The 21,174-nt window shown below is 35.8% G+C and overlaps 1 protein-coding gene and 1 long non-coding RNA gene across 2 annotated transcripts; both read left to right on the top strand.

The window, feature by feature from the left end:
* Positions 1-4,920: 4,920 nt before the first annotated feature.
* LOC131009731 (uncharacterized) lies at positions 4,921-10,578 on the top strand. Its single transcript, XM_057937139.1, has 2 exons — positions 4,921-5,384; positions 10,503-10,578. The coding sequence occupies exons 1-2, from the start codon at positions 4,921-4,923 to the stop codon at positions 10,576-10,578; spliced, it is 540 nt and encodes a 179-aa protein (XP_057793122.1).
* Positions 10,579-13,641: 3,063 nt separating this feature from the next.
* Positions 13,642-14,412, top strand: LOC131010162 (uncharacterized). The gene is made up of 2 exons (XR_009096490.1): positions 13,642-14,036; positions 14,113-14,412. It is a non-coding gene; the product is annotated as an uncharacterized LOC131010162 (long non-coding RNA).
* Positions 14,413-21,174: the final 6,762 nt, after the last annotated feature.

The following is a 21,174-nucleotide window of genomic DNA, read 5'->3' as shown; positions in this document are numbered from 1 at the left end:
GTCGAACATTAACTGCATTCAAGACCTGGGAGAGATAGAGACGCACAATGCGACAGAGAGGCGGCACAACAAAAATTATCTAAAAGTATATATAGCAAGAAACAAATTTCCGTCGTCCTAGCTCGTATGTTTTGAGACCAAATAATTTGTTATTCACTTATTTGCCAAATTTGCAATTTTTTTAAGAGATCATTTACTTTATACATTTTTTATTTTCTTGTTTGCATATCTTAGATTTCATACTCCCTTGTCCTCTAATTTCATGCTTCTTTGTGAATGTCACATGTTTAAATAAAATGGTTGAATGTTGTAAGTGGAATAAAGGTTGAGTAGTTATAAATTATGATAGTTGTTAAATTGATTAAAATGAAGGATTCCATCTTTTATGAGATTATGTGAAGTAATTTTATTAAAAATAAAAAAAAAGTAAGAAATTGAGAAACAAATTAAAATATCAAAAGAGATAATGAATTAATTTGGCCAACGGTGGAGTAATATATTTGTAACTTAGACTCAATTAAAGATCAAGAGATAAAGTGTAACGAACCCTAAAATTTGGTATTTATTCTAGGAGTATTGGTCTGTAAATATTTGAACTTTTACCATTTTTTAGTTTTACATCCCAACTTTAAAATTTGCCTATAAATACTTGAACTTTGAATTCTTTTTGATTTTGCACCCGACGAATTTTAAACCTCAAATTATTGCTGATAAGACAGTCAGATTGACATCCCAAACCGTACAATTATATGTTTTAGATCTCACATTGACAACAAACGTATATGCTTCATTATGCACTTCAAATTTTCCTCTTAATTCGGCTGTCATGTCATCAACGATTTGTAGGTAAAAATTCGCCGATTGTAAAATCAGAAAGAATTCAAATTTTAGGTATTTATGGATATATTTTAAAGTTGAGGTGCAAAACCAGAAAACGAGAAAAGTTCGAGTATATATTTTTTTTTTAATTAACTATTATGAAATAGAAATTTTATTAAAAAGAAAAGAAAAAAGAGAGACCAGAGACAAAGGAAACAAGCAAAAGCACCCGCAAGAAACCCCGGGTAACCAAAAAAAAGAAACCAAGACTAAGAGAACATTTTAAGAGGGTCGTCCTCGTCTAAAACATCGTCATCTTCATCGTCCAACATATCGCCCCATTTTTTAGAGGCCACAACCGACATAGCATGGGCTGCATCGGTAGAGTTATCGGAGTTGATCACAAAGTTTTGCAGAATCTGTCCTCTAGACTGAGCATACTTCACTTTATTCAGGAACTCCACAGGCGAAGAAGTGTCAAGACCTGGGCCCTGCATATCATCACGGCGTGCTGAGTTTTGGAAATCCGAGGACATGCCATTCATTATGATACGACGGAGCCTGTGCTTGATAGAAGAATCAGAAACTCTCCCCTTCTTGTTGATAGCCCCTTTCGGACGCCCTCGTCTACGAGAAATGGGTCCTGTCGTCCCAGTCAAAGTGAGCAAATCATTGTTGTCAGTCATCACAGCAAGCGGCTGAACAACCAAAGGTGCAGAAGTCCTCTCGTGTTCCTGGTCCACTACCTCAATTTGGTTCTTTTCGTCATCTGACTCAAGCTGTTCCAAATCCTTTCTATCCTGATTGTCCTGATAGATGCAAGCATCTGAAGCTCGGCCACCATCAGATGGCGGCTTTTCCATGTTATCATCACAAACAAGTCTATGTTCATCTTGCAACTCTAGAGAAACCAACACAGCAAAGGGATTGGATGAGGTAGGAGAGTCTGAAGAAGAGTTCAGTTTCTGTCCAACCTCAGCAAAAGCCTTTCCAGCCCTTGCTGGAGATTCCTGATTTCCGGTGTAGGGACGAGGATGAACCCTGTGGTCATCTACCTTGGACTGACCACGTTCCCGGCCCTGATGTTCCGTAAAGCCCTCCTCGGTCGTGTTTGTTTTCCTCCTTCTGCATTCGTTAGAAATATGTCCCACAACCTTGCAAACCGAGCAGTAATAAGGCAAATTCTCATATACAAACTTGACAGTAAAATCAATGTCGCCACACTTAATATCTAAAGCCTCAGGAATATCAGCCGAAACATCTAACTCAACAAGAATTCTAGCAAAGTGACCCACATGAGCCTGTGCAGACTGACCATCAATCAAGATAGGCGTACCCACTTCTCGTGCGATCCCGGAAAGAACCTCTGGGTGCCAATATTCATGTGGCAAGTTAAAGATTCTAATCCATACGTGAACAAGGGTTGAATTCGCTTTGTAGGGATCAAAATTCGGCACCCAAGCCTGGAGATGGAGTATACCTGAGCGTAGACGCCAAGTCATTTTAGCGAAGGCCGCTGCCCTATCCTCGTCGGTGGCGAAATTAAAAGTGAAGTAACCTTTTCCGAGAGGATGAATCGACCAACCAACAGACGGTTTCCAAAGCTGCTGAAGTTCCTGCCAAAGATCCGCTGCAAACCGAGGTGACTCACCTTTGCGGAGGATCAGCCGGCCGTGAACCGCATGGGCGAAACGCCGGACTTGTCGTTGGTGGAAAGAAGGCTCTAAAACAAGGCAACGTTTGAGATCCACCAACTCTGGCCGGAGGATTGTAAAGTCATGAGCGGGGACGTCCCTAGGCTTGGAAACTTGCTCTGTCGGACTGCCATCCCTAGCTTTCAGTTTATCTGCAAAAGAGACCGGCGACACCTTCGAAGCAGACGGTGGACTGAGCACATTCGGATGGGCAGTCCCGATCGAGCGAGGTGGGATCAGGCCCTTAGGACCATCGGCCTGAGTAGAGACACCGACAGTATAGGCAGTCATCACCGCAGCGATTTCCGGGAACGAAACATCAGCAGTAGCTCTAGCATTCTCCGCCGAACTATCTGTGACAGTGATGCTCGGAGGCATCGTGATCCCAGACTCGGGGAAGAGAAGCGCCGTCATTACTGTTGTAGAGTTCATTGTCGTCTGATCAGTAGTGGTGAAATCCCTAGTAGAACTGTGGAGTGGCGATGATGATCGACTGACAGGAGCAAAGTTATTAGACACAATCGGGTAATTTTGGAGGGGAGGCTGGAGCGATGCCATTTCTCACAAACGGAGGCAATCTGTGACGACGTCGCCGCTTTCCTTCGACGCAGCTTTGAGCCGCGAACGTCGAGGCCGCGCGACGTCGATGGCGTCGCTTCTCTCAAGCTGCGGTGAGGATGCTCCGAGCGCCGGGCTGACGGGCACAGCAGCAGCGAACTGAGACGGCCGGTGTGCAGCGAGCAACGCCGGGCTGGTGGCGCGGCGAACTCGCTGCTGCCCGGCGATGAGGCGGGAGCACCGCTGCTGGATCGGCGATGAGGCGGATCGGCGATGAGGCTGAATCTCCTGCTGGATTTCTCGAGCTCCGCCACGCCGAGCTCCGGACTGGAGGCGCTGCTTGAAAAGTCGTCGCTGAACAGTAAATGTTCGACTGCTGCTTGATCTCTCCGCCACGCCGAGCTCCGACTGGAAGCGCTGCTGGATCGGCGATGAGTCGGATCCTTTATTATATTACGAAATTATTTTAATTCCGAATTTATTAAATGTTCGAGTATATATATATAGGCCAAAACCCCTTTATTATATTACGAAATTATTTTAATTCCGAATTTATTATGATCAAATCTACAAAAAGCGATATGCATGTGACTGTTAAGTGAACTCGAAATTGATAGGACCCTCTTGTTGTTGCAGATGATGTGACTGAAACGCTAATGTTTTTGCTGTTAGCAATTAGGTTGTCATTTTCTGCATTTTAGCTATGAAATCTTTTTTATTTTTGGAGAGGAGATGATTATATTGCCAAAAACATGAATTTACCACTTTACGAAAATTTTCTTTTCCTATACATGTGAATCTTCTGGTGATAATTAATTGCAGCATTTAATCATTTGTTTGACGAGATAAGAAAAATGGCTAAAGTGACATAATTGTAATTTTCTTAATTACAAGTGGTCTACGATTATTTTATCAACTTATCTCAACCCAATCTTTTAATAAAAAATATTTCTCTTTTTTTCACATACGCAACCTATAATTTAATTAAATTCTATATTTTTTGTACTTTATTAATAGAAACAATGATGTCAAATGACCACATTGAACATGCAAACACAATATTTGTCCACTAATTGAAAAAACACAAATTATGGCCATTAATTAGGCAATATGCCTAATATACCCCTAATTGGGCGGACTGGGTAGGGTCAGGAGCGCGGGTCGCGTGCCGGGTAGGATCAGGCACGCGGGTCGGGTTAGGCACTTATGACACTATTAGAGCCATAAGTGCCAACGAATTTTTTTTTTACTCCCCCTGCCCTGTCTACCCCCCAGACCCCCGACCCCACCCACCCCCAAGCCTAAAGGAACTTTTTAAACACTTCCCTTAGGGTTTAGATGATGCTGTTGTTTCTATATTTGTTCTGCATGTTTGGCACTTATGACACTAATAGTGCCATAAGTGCTAAAAAGACCATTTTACTTTATTTTATTTTGGATTTTCGTTGGCACTTATGGCACTATTAGAGCATTCACAATGGTTACACGATAGCCATTACACTATAGGGCTATCGTGTGAATGAGCTATCGTGTAACCGTTGCGGGAGAGGTTTACACGAGGGCTACACATTCTATCGTATAGCCCTTTAAACGGTAATATAGAGGCGCATGTATAAAAAAAAATGGAAATTCGAATTTTAAATCAAAATTGGCAGCTTTGACTGCTTTGACTCCTCAGTTTTTGTGCCAAAATTTGACCGTTTGAATTTTTTTTTTCAATTTTTCTTCTCTTTATAACTACATCTTCCTCCTTCCTCTTCCTCACTTTCACTCTACAATTCTCCTTCTTCTTTCAATTTCTTTCATTCTTGTTCCTCTTTCAAGCGCTTTCATCTTATTTCTTCCGACAATGGCGGAATCCGACCACTATTCTTCGTCTGATTCATCCGACGGTGTAGTTCATGCGATCATGGAGGAGATAGAGTTGCAGAAACAACTGCTTGCTCACATCTATGGCCAGCCGGCTCCGGATGCGGGACGTGTGAAACGTCACCGATCTTACGTCCACCGTGATAGAGAGGAAGCCCACCTACGTCTTATGCAAGACTACTTCAACGATAATCTGACGTACGGACCTACATTTTTCCGGCAGCGTTTTCGAATGCAGAAAGAGCTTTTCTTGCGCATCGTGGAGGCTGTTCAAGGTGTAGATACTTTCTTCCACATGACCACTGATGCAATAGGTCGGGACTCTCTTTCCCCGTTGCAGAAATGCACGTCGGCTATCCGCCAGTTAGCCACCGGGCTCTCTGCGGATACTTTTGACGAGTATCTCAGAGTCGCCGACTCCACCGGGCGTGTATGCCTCAAGAAGTTCTGCAAGGCGGTCATCCGGGCTTTTGGAGCCCATTATCTACGCCGTCCAACGCCGGAGGACATCACACGCCTTACCCAGATGCACGAGGTGCGACACGGATTTCCCGGGATGCTCGGGAGTCTTGATTGTATGCATTGGGGGTGGAAGAATTGCCCAAAGGCGTGGCACGGCGCCTACACACGCGGGGATCAGGGAGAGCCCACCTTGATATTGGAGGCCGTTGCATCCCACGATCTGTGGATTAGGCATGCCTTTTTTGGTGTCGCTGGTTCGAACAACGACATCAACGTTCTCAACCAGTCGCCTCTCTTCGCCGACGTGTTGGATGGAACTGCCCCGCCTGTGCTCTTTCAGGCGAACCATCGCTACTACCAGATGGGCTACTACTTGTGCGACGGCATATATCCAGAGTGGCGTTGCTTCGTCAAGAGTCCACCGATGGAGACAAATCAGAAGGAGGCGAGGTTCAAGAAGATGCAAGAATCGGCACGAAAGGATGTTGAACGTGCCTTTGGAGTCCTTCAAGCACGGTGGGGAATAATTCGCAGTCCCGCGCGGAATTGGTACTTGGAGCACCTCCGGGACATCATGCTGTGTTGCATCATTCTCCACAACATGATTGTGGAGCACGAAGGTGAAGGAGCAACCAATTGGAGAGATGACGACGCGGGACATGGGGCGTCTAGCAGTGACTCGACGGAGAGTGGTCGAGCAACCCCCGTTTCATTCGAGGAATATGTCCAAAGAGATGCCCTTCTCCGAGATAGGCAGTTGCACGCCGCGCTCCAATATGATTTGATGGAGCATGTTTGGGCACGTTTCGGACCTCTAGGGCCGGAATAGTTATTTGTAGTATTTGTTTTTATTTTATTAAATTTTATGTAATTTTTAGGAATTTCAAAATTAATGCAATTTAAATTTGAAGTAAATTGTGTAATTTAAATTTATGAAATTAAACTTAAATTAAAAATGAAAAAATCAAAACTAATTCTATCATGTAAGCTATCATGTAACCCCACTGCAGCATCTTTACACCATGTGGTCCCCTCATCATAAAATAGGCTATCATGTAACCCCATTGCGGATGCTCTTAGTGCCATAAAATAAAATAACAAAAGTAAAATTTGATTTATTTTTATCTAGGGGGAGTAAATTTTTTTTTTTGTTTTTGGCTTGGGGGTGGGTGGGGTCGGGGGTCTGGGGGGGTAGACAGGGCAGGGGGAGTAAAAAAAAAATTCGTTGGCACTTATGGCACTAATAGTGCCATAAGTGCCTAACCCGACCCGCGTGCCTGATCCTACCCGGCACGCGACCCGAGCTCCTGACCCTACCCAGTTCGCCCAGTTAAGGACAAAAACGTCCCAAAGCTATAAAAATGGCCAAAATTTATATTTTTTCAATGAGTGGCCATAATTTGTGTTTTATGATCCATTTTGACTATTCCAAAATTTTACTCTTATTAATAACTCATTCCAACTTTAATATTTTTACTTTTTTTATTATTTATTATCATAATTTTTAATTACTATAAAATATCACACATCATTCTGTTATTTGATTGAAAAAGGTGAGTGAAAGGTTGGTCTGCAAAATGCAGACACAATCGGTTATCTTATCATTTAATATTTTATAATTTTTTTGTTCTATTCTACGACCGATTGTCATTAATCGTGAATAAATATAGTCTTACATATAATAAACAAAATTCATTGTCTATTAGGGTGCGTTTTTCTTGGTTGTAAATTTAAAGGGTGAAATTTGATTTATCCCTTATTTTTTCACGATAAATTTACAAATAAAGAGAACGCAGCTTAGTGAAAATCTTGTAGTGAAAAGTAACTGAATTGGTAAATGCAAAAACTTCTATTTACTTAAGAATTTCTGTGGGTTTTCGAGTATCCAATCCAGGTCTCTTTTCTCATATAACCTATTAATGAAAGTCTAACGAAAAAATCAGTCGTCTATGCAGGTATAATCTCATATATGATTACACCCTCAAATTAAAATAATTACAACAAACGTCACAATAAATGTTTACTCAACACTCTTGTCTCCCTCGTATACATTTTTCATTTAAACTTAAATTTGATCTCATAAAGATCAAAAAATGATATTAAACCTAAACTCTTTTGTTTTTTTAGGACGTGTTCTCTTTGGTTGATAAATTCTTTTTTTAAATATTTTTTTATATTCCCTCATTTTCTTTAAAATAGAATTTCATCATTTTTCATTCATTTTTTCACTCTAAAGAGAATAATATTATTCCTCCATTTTTTGTGTGATAATATTATCACTCATTGAAGTGAAAATGAGGAACAAGAAAGTATAAAATTTTCTTTTATAGAAAATGAGGGAAAAGAAATAGTAAGATATTTAAATAAAAAAATTATAATCACAATGGACTTAAAATTAAAACATCTAACCTTAGATATTAACTAATTATCGCTAAACCAATACAAACATGACTCTTGTATGTTTTTTATAATAAATAAAATCTCTCATGCATTATAAATTGCAAATCACATAAACTGGACAAACAATATTAAAATAAGCCACATTAATTTTGAAGACTCAAATGTAAAAAGTATTTTGGGTGAGATTCGTACACCCCGCCACTAATTATTCGTCCCTACGTCAAGTGGAACAAAGAAACTAGGAGCATCAAACCAACGCGAAAAGCTAGCATTTCAAACAAAAATTTTAGGATGGCAATAATTCGGATTTGGATCGGATCATGATTGACCCAGTTTAAATTTATTAGATCTGAAAAAGTGAGATTCACGTTTAGATTTTAAAATTTTATAGGGCCTCGGATCCAGATTCGAATTCATATTTTTTTTTATCTTTTAAAATAAATTTTAAATTTGTTGGGTGTTACAAAGATTTAATGCTTGAATGTAATTTTTGTGTGATTTCTCAGGAAAAATCAAAAATAAATTGGAAAATTGTGAAAATAGAAAGTTAAAATACATCTCAAAAGGAATCCATGAGCGCAAAGGACGACGGAATTAGAACTCGAATGAGGGAGAACGAGGCTGACAAAGTCGACAAAGAAAGGAGGAGGGGTTTTGTGCTAAACTGATTTGGACCTTCAATTTCTTTTCAGCTGGGCTGAAAGGACAGTAAGTTGGCTGATGTTTATTAATGAACTAAGCCCAAACTGATTTTCTTAAACTGATTTATGAGCAAGCTGATTTCCAGCAAGCTTATTTTTTTCGAGCTAAATTATCTTAGCTGAGCTGGTTTTTCAGCAAGCCAACTTTGGCTAAGCTAATTTCAGATAAGTTGAAAACTCAAATTTAATTTATTTTTAGAATATTCTTATTTTTAAGTATAATTATTTATTTTATATAAGCACGACATGATTCGCATTTTTGCAAATTAAAGCAAATATGATTTTAATTGGTTTTCATAAATCCAATTATCCAAGAAAAGCCGAGCAAGAATATTTTTAGTGTTTTTAACTCAAGATTTTAGTTTTCAATTTTTATTAAGTTAAATTTTGGAAACTCAACGTGGTAAATCAAGAATGTTTAGCAGTTCCACGATGATTTAAGATTAGCTTCATGAGACCTATTAAGAATATAATTTCTTGTAGGCTTTGTGGATTATAAGGATTAACACTGCTATTCCAAGACATGTTACTCTTAAACTACGGGCTTTGCCTAATTTTCTAAATATGATTGAGTTATTAAGTTCTAAATGTTTCATGAAATGCAAACTGTTTATCCAATAAATATTTTGTGCACTTTACCATGTTTAAGGCTCGCACATAAATCGTTCGAGGTTCTCTTATGACTTAACACGTTGTTTGAGAATTATTTACACTTGCTAGCTGACCCAATGGGCTTATCTCAACCGGACACTAACCAGAGGCGTGATAAGAATGCTCGACAGGATGTGTTCGGAGCATGCTATGTAAGGCCTATTTGGGTAGCGTCCCGAGCTTAAATTAAACTTGTATGGGTTACGCTCTCAGTTCAAGTATCTGAGGAGTAAGAGATCTGTTGGTGGCTAAAAGGTCCCTGTTGGGTCCCGGAGGGTTGACTGAACAGGTGTATGTGGGGGAATACACCTGCAGGCTATTTTTCATGGATCGAAAACAAACAAACCAAATTTCAGTTGGGAAAATGGTTGTAGATTGATACTGAAGTAACTTAAGTATTTTGATTTCAGTCAAGCACAGAGCTTTAACTGATATCCACGTAAGGCTTCAGTCTAGAGTTTGTAAAACAGAGTAGAGTTACTAATCTTACTGACTATCAAATGATTAATTAGTTAGACTAATAACTCATCAGCAAAAATTTAAACTTAATCCAAATAGCCTTTAGAAAGAGTTTGTCACTTAACAAAATCCTTAGTTACACTTTTCAGTTAAGCCAGTTCAGTAGTAAAACAAGTTTAACGCAGATAAGGAATAACTGAAAGCAGATAAAGAACACAAGAATTTTTACGTGGTTCAGAAAACAAATTCCTACGTCCACGGTCAGATGATTAGTCTGACAATCACTATGGGCTAATACTTACGGGTGCACAGCAAACCTTACAACTGAAAATCAAATTTTCAGTACCAACACACTGGGTTGGATTTCTCGCTCGCTCTTAGCACACTAAGACACACAAATACCTTTGTAGCGCTTGGCTAAGATCTCTGGAGTCAGAGCCCTGGTCTGAACTCCTCTCCACTTACACACTCTTTTCGCTCGGTTGAAAAGGGGTTCGAAATCTTCCAACTAAGATTACTGAGAACAGACTCTCAAGTAATCGATTCTAGGCTTAAGATAAAACATGGGTTGCCTAGATTTCTAAGAGAGTTTAGGTAATCAGTAAAACTGATTTTACAGCGTTTAGGTACTCTCTTCTTCGATTCAAAGTTTTATCAAAGTTAAGGCTGGCTTGTTATTTTGACAGAGCTTCAGCGTATGTTTTTAAATCGGAAAAGATTGAAGGCAATCCTCGAGCTCTATTTATAGGTGAAGTCCCGAATATATCCGTTGAAGAGATGGTCTTCAGGATTTCAGCCGTTGTGAGACATTATGTGCTTTGGGCTGAGGCTTCAATCTTCTTAGCTCCTGATTGGTTGAAGGTCTGAATCATTTATGTCCTTGGAGCAGGATGCTTCTGAACTTTAGCATGGAAAAGGAAAGTTGGTGTACTGGAAAGGATGATCCTCATATCTGGTGCATTTAATGTTGTTTTCGGAGCATTTAATGATAGCGCCAGCGCTTCAGTCTGATGAAGAATGTTGACTGATCAACTCAAGTCGAAGCTCCGTCGTTTACACGTTTTTGCACGTGAGTCTTTGAGTTTAACTGAAGAATCAGTTAGAACTTTTGTCTTTCGTTTGAGCAGTTGTTGTCTTCAGTTAAATTGTCTTCCATTTAACTAAACGTCTCTAGTTCAGGATATCCTTTGTATCACCAGTATCTTCCTTCAGTTGTTCTATCTTTAGTTAGGCTTTGATCTTCTAAGTCTTCAGTCTTCAGTTTCTTTGGTCTTCGATAAGGAGAAACTTCAGTTACCTGTAACCTTCAGTCTAGCTAAAAGATTGAACTCTAACCATTAAGTTCAAATTTAGAGGCTAGTCTAGGAAAAGAAAACTAAGGGTTTTGGGATCATCAAAACTGGGATATGATATTTTTTCTATTTCCCAACAGTCCCAGATCACAATGAGTAACAGAATAGATAGTGACAACAATGCACTACTAAAATAAAATGCTTTAACATGCTTAGAAGTTCTTTTACTTTAAAACCTTATAAGTTATATGTCATGAATGATTGGATAAACTGCTCTCACGAATTATGAAATTTTATAAAAAATGTAGCTCACTAAGTACTTTAGTACTTAGGCCAAATATTTTTAAATGTTTTCAGGTTGACAAGTTGGTGCTGACGGGGCAAAGCTGAGGCTAGGGTTCAACATTGTATTTTGACTTCCGCTATAGCACTAGCTCTTATTTTGTATTTCGCTTATACAACCTAAGACTTCTATGTTGTATTTCTGAATGACATCTTTTGTAAAGATTAGATTCTTAGCTTTTAAGAGTTGTGTTAATGAATGTTGGTTATCAAAAGCATGAAACAAAACTTGTGATCTTAAGGTTGAGCTACGCTATTGATTAATTAGTATCATTTGATATCTATCTTTTATCATTCAAAGGGGCGTTGCCACCATCTTGTTATCATATTATTCGGATTCTACAAGATTGTTTCCTTATTTATTTCTATGAATTGGTTGCACCTTGATTATAGTTATTCCTTTAAAAATTGAGGTGTGACATATAATTATCCTTGCATTAAACTATTAACATCTTCTATATGAAGGGCATTAAATAATTTCAATGTCGAAAAATAGAGGAAAGGAAAAAAGATGTTTGTGTGGTTAGTAATTCAGGCGTGTAACTGTATATGTAACTTGATTCAAAAAAGTGGATAAAGAAAAAACTAATCATTAACACTTGCATTCGAATGTAGGTTTCTAAACAACTTGACGATTTTCAGTGTTGTTTCTATGTAATGAAATACATGAAGGAAATAGTTGAGTTTGGTGATTTTTTGAGACGACTAGTCTATTGCATTAATTGGTATTTGTTATAATTGAAGTTTATTGAAAATATTTGGTGGTTGGCTATCTCATTGTAATGTATATTTATCCAACAGTTCAATAAAGCAATTTATACTCCAGGTTGGACATTAATGAAGTGCATAAGGAATTAGCTGACTATGTACAAGATTATATGTATGAGTAAAAGATAATGAATGATCTTAATAATTTTACAATACATTGTTTGTTGTGTTTGATGGTTGGGGATTGTTATAAGTTAGAAATGATATTAGAGCATCCGCAATGGGCTTACTTGATAGCCTACTTGATAGTGGTTGTGTTATTGAGTAAGTAGTGCTGCATTGGGGTTACTTGATAGCCTACTTGATTTTTTTAGTTTTTAAAGAGGAGAGATAAATTTTTAAAGAGGAGAAGAGAATTAAAAAAAAAAAGAAAAAAAAGGAAATTACTCGTGTATACTCGAAGACTCGAGTAGCACTCACCTGCAACGCCCTACTCGAGTGCACTACTCTACTTGAGTAGGCACTCGAGTAATGCGTTAGTGATGCTCTTATTACTTTAAATCGCAATTGTGAGAATAAATTAATTGTTTGAGTTTAGCTTCATCATTAAGGATAATTATGTATCTTTCATGTCACATGTACACTTATTCGCTTATTTTTTTTACCATCGCAAGTGTACGAGTGTAATTGTGTATATTAGCAAGAAATGTCGAATCCATAGAAATTGATTCCTAATGAGTATTATCCTAAACTATTTTCCTCTGTTTGGGTGACAGAAAGTAAGTTTTGATTTTAAACAATTAAAATAACTAAAGCAGAAAATAAAATCACACAAGCAAGAAGAAATAAAACTGATGAAGAATATATATCTCAGGGCCATGGTTTCAACAGATTAAGGAAATCAAACAAATTTAATTCTATTAATCAAGACTTGTTCATCATTTTCATGTTCTTGTGTAGTTATTGTTTGATTAGTTGATTGATCACCAATTTTGCATGATTATTTGCTTTAATTTGATATCGGAAGATGATTATTATTGCATGAACTAAGAACATGGAACATACTTATCAATAATAGTCGAAGGAACTTGAGACTCGTGTGAGGACTTTAATATCAGGAACTTTTAAGAATTATATATTTAATTGTGATTTGGTAGTCTTCAATGGTGGAGATTGTTATATATCATTTACTTGAGTTTTACGTATAAAGTGTTTGTTGTTTACCAATCAATGGTGGGGATTGTTATATATCATTTACTTGAGTTTTACGTATAAAGTGTTTGTTGTTTTGAATGTTGAAGGATTATTATGTGTCAATTACTTGAGTTTTGCGTGTAAGGTGTTAGATTTATGTTACAATTGCGTATTTTGATTTGTGTTTACTTCCTCCGTGACTCCGTCCACAATCTTGATAGTTATAGGTTTTATGTGATCAAGCTAAGATTCTAAATTGATGAATCTTATATATTTAACTAATATGGGATCGACTTTCTTACAATTGGTGTATGTGTAAATTAAAATCAGACTAGTATGTGCCCGCTCGTGCGATGCACGACCATCATCGAAATTGAACGATAATTTAAATAAATAAATAAAAATGTTAAACATAATATATATATATATATAAGTAGGGGAGGGATCCATGGAGAATCCCTTAAGTGTAGAGAATAAAGAATTAATCTACACCATTAAATCCCCTCAATCAGACGGTTTAAACAAAATCAATATCTAAATCTTAAATGTATTTATCAAAATCCGAATTACATTTTATTTCCAATTAAGGGTATTCAAGTAAATTGGCAATAGTTGAAAAATGGTATACCTAAAAAAACTCCTCATTCACCCACTTTCACTCCCCCATTGCCGACTCTTTCTCTCTCTCTCTAATCTATCATTCTATTTCTTCTTCGGTGGACGGCGAGAACTTGACGCCTGAGTCGTAGAAGAGGACCATGGCCACAGTCGGCGCGGAGGGAGGCATCTTCGGCCTTGCAGGTGAAGGAGGTCGGGGTCTGCTCGCACATCTCAAAAAATCCGACGCAGCCATGGCGCAACGCCAGCTTGTTGGCGGCGTGGATCTGGTACAGTAATTAGTTGACTCAGTTTGTTCTTCAACGTTTTTTAGCCGCTATTCGAACTATTTTTTCGATTGGACAGAGCAGAAAGCCGACACCAAGATCTGCTACAGTAATTAGTTGATTCTATGGAAATCGTTCGTAGATTTGTGCATGGTTTGCCATTTTCTTAGTTTGAATTTCTCCTTCTATTTGTTTCTAATTTCGTTGGTTCTAGTATTTTTCTTTCAATGTTCAAGGATTTATCATTTTTCTGTAATTCATTTGTTTGCAGAGGATCTTCATTCTGCATTTTCTGTTATTGTGTATTCATATGGAATTTGCTCCTACCGAAGAGGGGATGAATTGTGTTATGTTAATATGAAGTATTGGATTTGTATAATATTTATTTTTTATTCAGAAAATTTGTATTTTTATTCGGCATCTTATAGTGACATGTTCACTATAATATACATAGCTATACTGTATTCATTGTATTAGTTAATTTATTCAGTTTCTTGTTTTACTTATTCAATTAATAACACAGTGGTATTTGATGAATTTTCAATATTATTCACTATAATTTTAGTGAATAATACAATTAGCTTATGTGTTATTCAGTATATATTGTAGTTTATTTGTTAAATTTATATATTTATTCAGTATAATATATAATTGTATTTGCAAAATTTATTATAAATCATTTTGCACCAAAAAAAAAATATATATATTATTATCAAGATATTATTTCATTTTATAATATTAATCTTACGGAATGCATCTGTATTAACATATGATATTTATAAACTGAATAAACTTTTAATGTTTGAGAATAAAGTGAAAAATATACTACTAAATATGTTACAAAATATGAAATACAAACTCTGTTGAATGGACATATAAATTTATGAGTATCATATAAATTATTCAGCAAACTTTATTCCTTATTCACATAAATATGATTTTTATTCGATAAATCTTGAACAAAATTCAGATACAATTATTAATGAAAAATGCTATTTTATTCAACAAAATAGTTTTCTTATTCACAATTTATGAGTATCATATAAATTATTCAGCAAACTATTATCCTTATTCAGATAAATATGATTTTTATTCGATAAATCTTGAACAAAATTCAGATACGGTTATTCATGAAAAATGCTACTTTATTCAACAAAATAGTTTCCTTATTCACAATTTATGAGTATCATATAAATTATTCAGCAAACTCTTATCCTTATTCAAATAAATATGATTTTTATTCGAAAATGATATATTCATGAATAATGTTACTTTATTCAACTAATATTTTTCTTATTCATAATTTATGAGTATTGAGTAACAGTTACGTTATTCATCAAATTAGTATCCATATTCACAAAAATATAATTCTTATTTTGGTACGTTTTAAACAATATTCAAATACAATCTTAGACTACATAAAAATTCCGAACATCTAAATAAAATCTTTGTTACTAATATAAAGTAAAATAATTAATATGAAACCTTTTGAATAAATATACAAAAATAGCGAAGTAAATCGTTTTTGTAATGAATGTCATTTGAAATAAATTATATTAGAATGAATAATATAATTGATATCTGATTGAGAATTGTAAAATTATTTTATGAAAAATATTTCGAACAAAGTGTACAAAAGTTACGATTATCTAAATTAAATTTTCGAACTTTACTTGTTGAAATGTTAAAATATTTCATAAAAAACATTTCGAACAAGTTTAAAAAAATTACGAACATGTAGAATAAAAAGTTTTAATTTTAATTAATTATTGAAAAAAAATATTATGTGATAAAATAAATCATAACATTAAACTACAAACAATTAAAAACAATGGTCTTACATACGCTCGAATTTATGATTAAAAAAAATAAAAAATTTGAACTAATAAAAAATTAAATAAGAAAATCATGAAAATGTATGTAACTACCACCAAAAATACTACAAATTTTGTCAACCTCATTAGTATTAATTTGATAACTACCGTAAATAATAATATCTCCATGACTGAAACAAAATAATAAAAAAGATTCGGTCAAAAAATCATTAAGTCAAAGCGGTTACATTAAAAATCAAAATTACTTGATTAACCTTAAGATAAAAATCGCATCTAATCTTCAGCCTAATTATGGGCCGTTTGATTACTATAATCTAAAGGCTTATATTTATTCTTTATTCTTCCTACATTTAGCTTTCTTTTTTGATCCCTTCCCTATATAAGTAAATATAAACATAAATGATCTCAATAAAAAATAAATTATTCACAATATAATCTCAATAAAAATATCAATCTGAAAACATTCAAATTTTCAATTATTGAAATAGCAATTAATTGATAATGTGTATAAATTTATAAATAAATAAATTATGAAATATCAAAAGCAAGTATAGATGATAATGAGTATCATTATGGATCATATAATATTCTAAGATGTACAAAACTATTTATTTACATATAGTATAACTGTAGTTTAATATAGTTTTCGAATGCATATTTATGAGGTCATTTTGTTTATGCTCAAATTTTAAAATAAAGTTACAATGTATACATTTTTTTTTTCAATTGGAAAGTGAAAAAATAAAGGGTTTAACATGAGATATGTGTCGTTCATTTTCCAAAATAAAATGTATACAATTTCAGTAAATTTAAATAAATGTGCTACTAAAAAATTAAACTCTTCAATTTACTTTTATTTTTTATTTTTAAAGAAAATCGATAATGGTTCTCTAATTACTGATTTTCCAATGAGTAATTTTCAAGCTTAAAAATTCGATTTTTAAGATATACTATATATTAGTTATTTATCTACAAATTTATATTAATATAAAGTTGACCTTTAAAAAAATATTTTTAAGCTAAAGATTTCTAAAATGAACAAATATAAGTTTCATCATTGTAATTGCATTAAACTGATATAATAAAAATATAAATAGTAAAATATAAAAAATACTGATCTATAGTAAAAACATAAAAAATAAAATAAAAAAAATATGGAAAAAGGAATGAAAGTACCGTGAATTTTAAAAAATGAGAAATGAGAGAGGAGATGATAGAGGAGAGAAGAGAGAGGAGAGATAAAAAAATAATTTGGTGACTTTAAACTATAATAACTTATTGGTTTTAAATTTATTTTTTATAATTTTTACATCAAATTAAAGATATCGTCATTATCTTTAATTTAACATCCATATTGAATATTTTTTTATAAATTAAAGTTGATGAATTTAAAAGAAAATCAAATTGAATAAATATATTTGAATAGTGTTTTCTAAGTAATTAATATATTTTGTTGAATTAGTGTGAAATAAATTAGTAATGCATTGCACGTAAAAAAATGCAGTTTTTAGTGCATGCTCCATTTTTTTAGACGTGGGATTTGTAAGTTGTAATTTAATTTAAGTTAGTTTAATCCATTTTTTGTGTATATATAATATGACATTATTTTTTGAAGGAATCACAAAATCGCCATTCAAATCAATTTCAAATTGATTTGAAATCAATTTCAAATTGAAAACTGCTCTTTTAATATAGTATAGATTATATAAGTTAGTGGCAAAGTTAAAAGTTTGATGTATGAAAAGAGAATTGAGCTTTGTAGTAAAATAAATGACCATTGAGAGTTTAAAACAAATACGTATGATTGGCATGCATGAATGAAATGGAAATGGAATGACAATTTCCACGTTCATTTTTAATTCTATGATTGATACGAATTTTATAATGAAAATCATCATTTTTGATAAAATGTTTATTTCCATTAATTAATAGGGATATTTGTCGTAAAATACATGAACTTTCAGCAAATTCTGATTTTTTCCATAACCTTTAAAATTTGAAAAAAAATACACCACCTTTCGATTTTTTCTGATTTTTCCCATCATTATGAAATAACTCCAAATAGAAGTTGATTTTAGAACTTTTAGCTTAGATTTGTTGATACCTAAGCCGATGCATCGACTTTATTATGCCACATTTATTATCCGTCATGGTTAGGTATCAAAAAATCTAAGTCAAAAGTCCTAAAATCAACTTTTATTTGAAGGTATTTCATACCCGTGGGAAAAATCAGAAAAAATCGAAAGGTGTATTTTTTTTCAATTTTTAAAGGTTATGGGAAAAACCAGAATTTGCTGAAAGTTCGTGTATTTTACGGCAAATATCCCTAATTAATATGTGATCAGCCCTTCTCCTCTACCATGGTGTTGTGTATTCCCACGTATATAAGATTTCTCAAAAATAATTTTTTATTTCTTTTTTAATAAAAAATCTTTTATTTACTTTTTATTTTTACAAGTTTAATATCACATAATAATAATAATAATAATGATAATAATAATAATAATAATAAATAGTATAAAAATAATTGTAATAATAGTAGAAACAATTTATTAAATTAAATTTTATTAAAAGGAGAAAGAGAAAAAAGAGCCAAGAACCCTTGAGTGCACAAACAACAAACTAAGGGCCGAGCCTCATTAAAACCCTTTTAAGGCAAACCTGGTCGGAAAATCCTTAAAAGGGAAAAAGAGTACTCGTCTAAAAAAGGAGCTGTGTGGGAACGGAAGTGAGACAACTTCAGAGATTCCGGCCGAACCATCACCCCTAAGCAGCTCGGTTCCCGAACACATCAAAGCAAACCAACCAAAGAGAACAAGCAAAGAAAAAGCAAAAACACGACCAACCAAAAAGGAACCAAACTGAAAACCAGAAACAGCACGACACCAGGCACAACTAGCGAAGCTAAAAGGAAAATCAGCAGCCCAAGAAAAACCATGCAAACGGAAGAAGAAGATAACACTCCAAGAGGTGGCACATCGACGACGAAAACTGCCGCCCCTCAAGCAAGCTCGACGTGAAACGGTAGAAACACGCCGATCACGGAGATCCAAGAGGTCCGACCAGTCGGCTCCCAGTGTCGATCTCACCCGAGCACTGAAAAAAGACACCGCTGACACCCCGACCCTAACACCAGAAATCGCCCACCTTCCTGCAAAACCATCCCAACACCAGCAGACAATCGAAACCCCAACGAAGCAACCGCACCTGTCGCGAAAAGCATCCAACCTATTCGAAACAGACACTAACACCTTAAAGCACCATTCTAACAAAGCTATGGGTAGAAAAATCACGAGCCACCGCATGTTTAATATCGTCAATCGCATAAGGCCACCATCCCTCTTGTCTATCATCATTGGCCATTATGTCCGCGGGGTGATTTCCTTCACGAAAGATGTGAGTAACAATCAAAGAAAAACCATGAAGACGATGCAGAACCTGCTTCCAGGAAGCTAAGAAACGCCAGGGAACATCCGTGGAGCGATTCTCCAACAACCGCACGACATACATCGAATCGGACTCAACCCAAAGATGAAGCCAGCCACGTTCATGAGCAATATTAATAGCAGTAATAACCGCTAGAAGCTCAGCTTCAAAAGCAAACCCACTACCACCCTTTATGTGAAAACAGCCACGGACAGAAGCAAAATTATCCCTAAAAACTCCTCCCGCGGCAATACGACCAGGAGCCCCTTTAGCGGAGCCATCGGTGTTGACCTTAATCCAATGAGTCACCGGAGGCCACCAATAAACCTCCACCATGCGAGGGGGAGGAGCAGCACGACTGCCAATTCCAAGACTTCTAACAATCACGTAGTCAGTCCAAGTATTCTTGATGGTACCAAGCCGTGAAAAATTAGAATCCATCTCTTTAAAATAAGCTTTAACAAAAACAAGAATCGACCGAGCCTCAAAACGGAGATCATCGAAAACAAGCGCATTCCTACAGTCCCATATCTTCCACAGGATGGAAATAATGCCTGCTTTCCAAAAAGCCAAAATTTGGGGGCTGAAGGCAGCATTCCAAGCCAGCACTAAAAAAGTGTGAATATCCAAGCAACTTAACAGATCCGTTTTATGAAACCAGTCCAGAAACGTTTCCCAAACGTAACTAATCCTAGGACAGCTCCACATGATATGTTCAATGGTTTCAGCATCCATATAGCAAAAGGGGTAACCATTAGGAGTGACCATACCTTGTCTAACAAGAGTATCCAAGGTTGCAAGGCGCCCATGAAGAATCCTCCAGCATAAGATCGAACGACGAATCGGTATGTACGGTTCCCAAATCCATGTCCCCCATTTCACCATAGTGTAACGATGACAATTCTTGGAGAAGGCTAAAGCCGCCGAGACGTTCCCCTTGAGCGAATGCTTCCAATATCTAGAATCTTTTTCCTCGCTCATAGGGATCAATAAAATATCAGCCACCACCTCAGGAAAATAATTCACAAACGAAGCCGAGAAATGCCACAGACCATCATAGTAATAATCTTGCACAGAGAAATGGAGATAATCATGCATGTAGTGAGGAATTTTGAGCTTATCTACCAAAATATAACCCAGCCAATCATCCTTCCAAAAAAAAGTATTAGCACCATTATTGATGCAAGAGTAAGAATCAACCACCAAGGGATTAATCTCCTGTTTCACGCCGAGCCAAACAGTCGAATTAGCAATATTTTGCTTAGCATAGCTGAAGGTCGTGAGGTATCTGGACCTCATAATCCGATGAGCCCAATCATCACCTTTTATCATCTTCCATGCCAGCTTCATCAAAAAAGATTTATTCATTAAGGTAAAAGAACGAATGCCAAGACCACCTTCCTCTTTAGGAGCGCACACCCGTCTCCAACTAACAGAACAACGCGGTTGCTGATCAATGCTGCCCGTCCAAATGAAATTACGACATTTACGGTCAAGCGAATGCAATAACGATTTAGGCCATTTATAAACCATCATCGAATGCACAATCGAACTCTGAATGACAGACCTCACCAAACATAAACGTCCTGCGATAGACAGTTGAAGACCTTTCCACCTTGCAAACTTTTGGACAATTTTATCAAATATCGGCATGAAATACGAGGCCCGCGGACGACCAACAAATATAGGAACTCCCAGATACGTCATCGGAAGAATCCCCACAGAGAAACCCATGACACGCTGAATAGCCCTTCTCCTATCCGTAGTCACGCCCCTAGCGAAGTAGAGATTCGATTTCTCCTGACTGCAAACCTGACCAGAAATCGAACCATAATAATTCAGAATATCCTTGATCTTGCAAGCATTACGAACCGTAGCAG

This window comes from Salvia miltiorrhiza, chromosome 2, assembly GCF_028751815.1.
Source record: "Salvia miltiorrhiza cultivar Shanhuang (shh) chromosome 2, IMPLAD_Smil_shh, whole genome shotgun sequence".
NCBI lineage: Eukaryota > Viridiplantae > Streptophyta > Magnoliopsida > Lamiales > Lamiaceae > Salvia > Salvia miltiorrhiza.
This window is presented reverse-complemented; position numbering and strand designations above follow the sequence as displayed.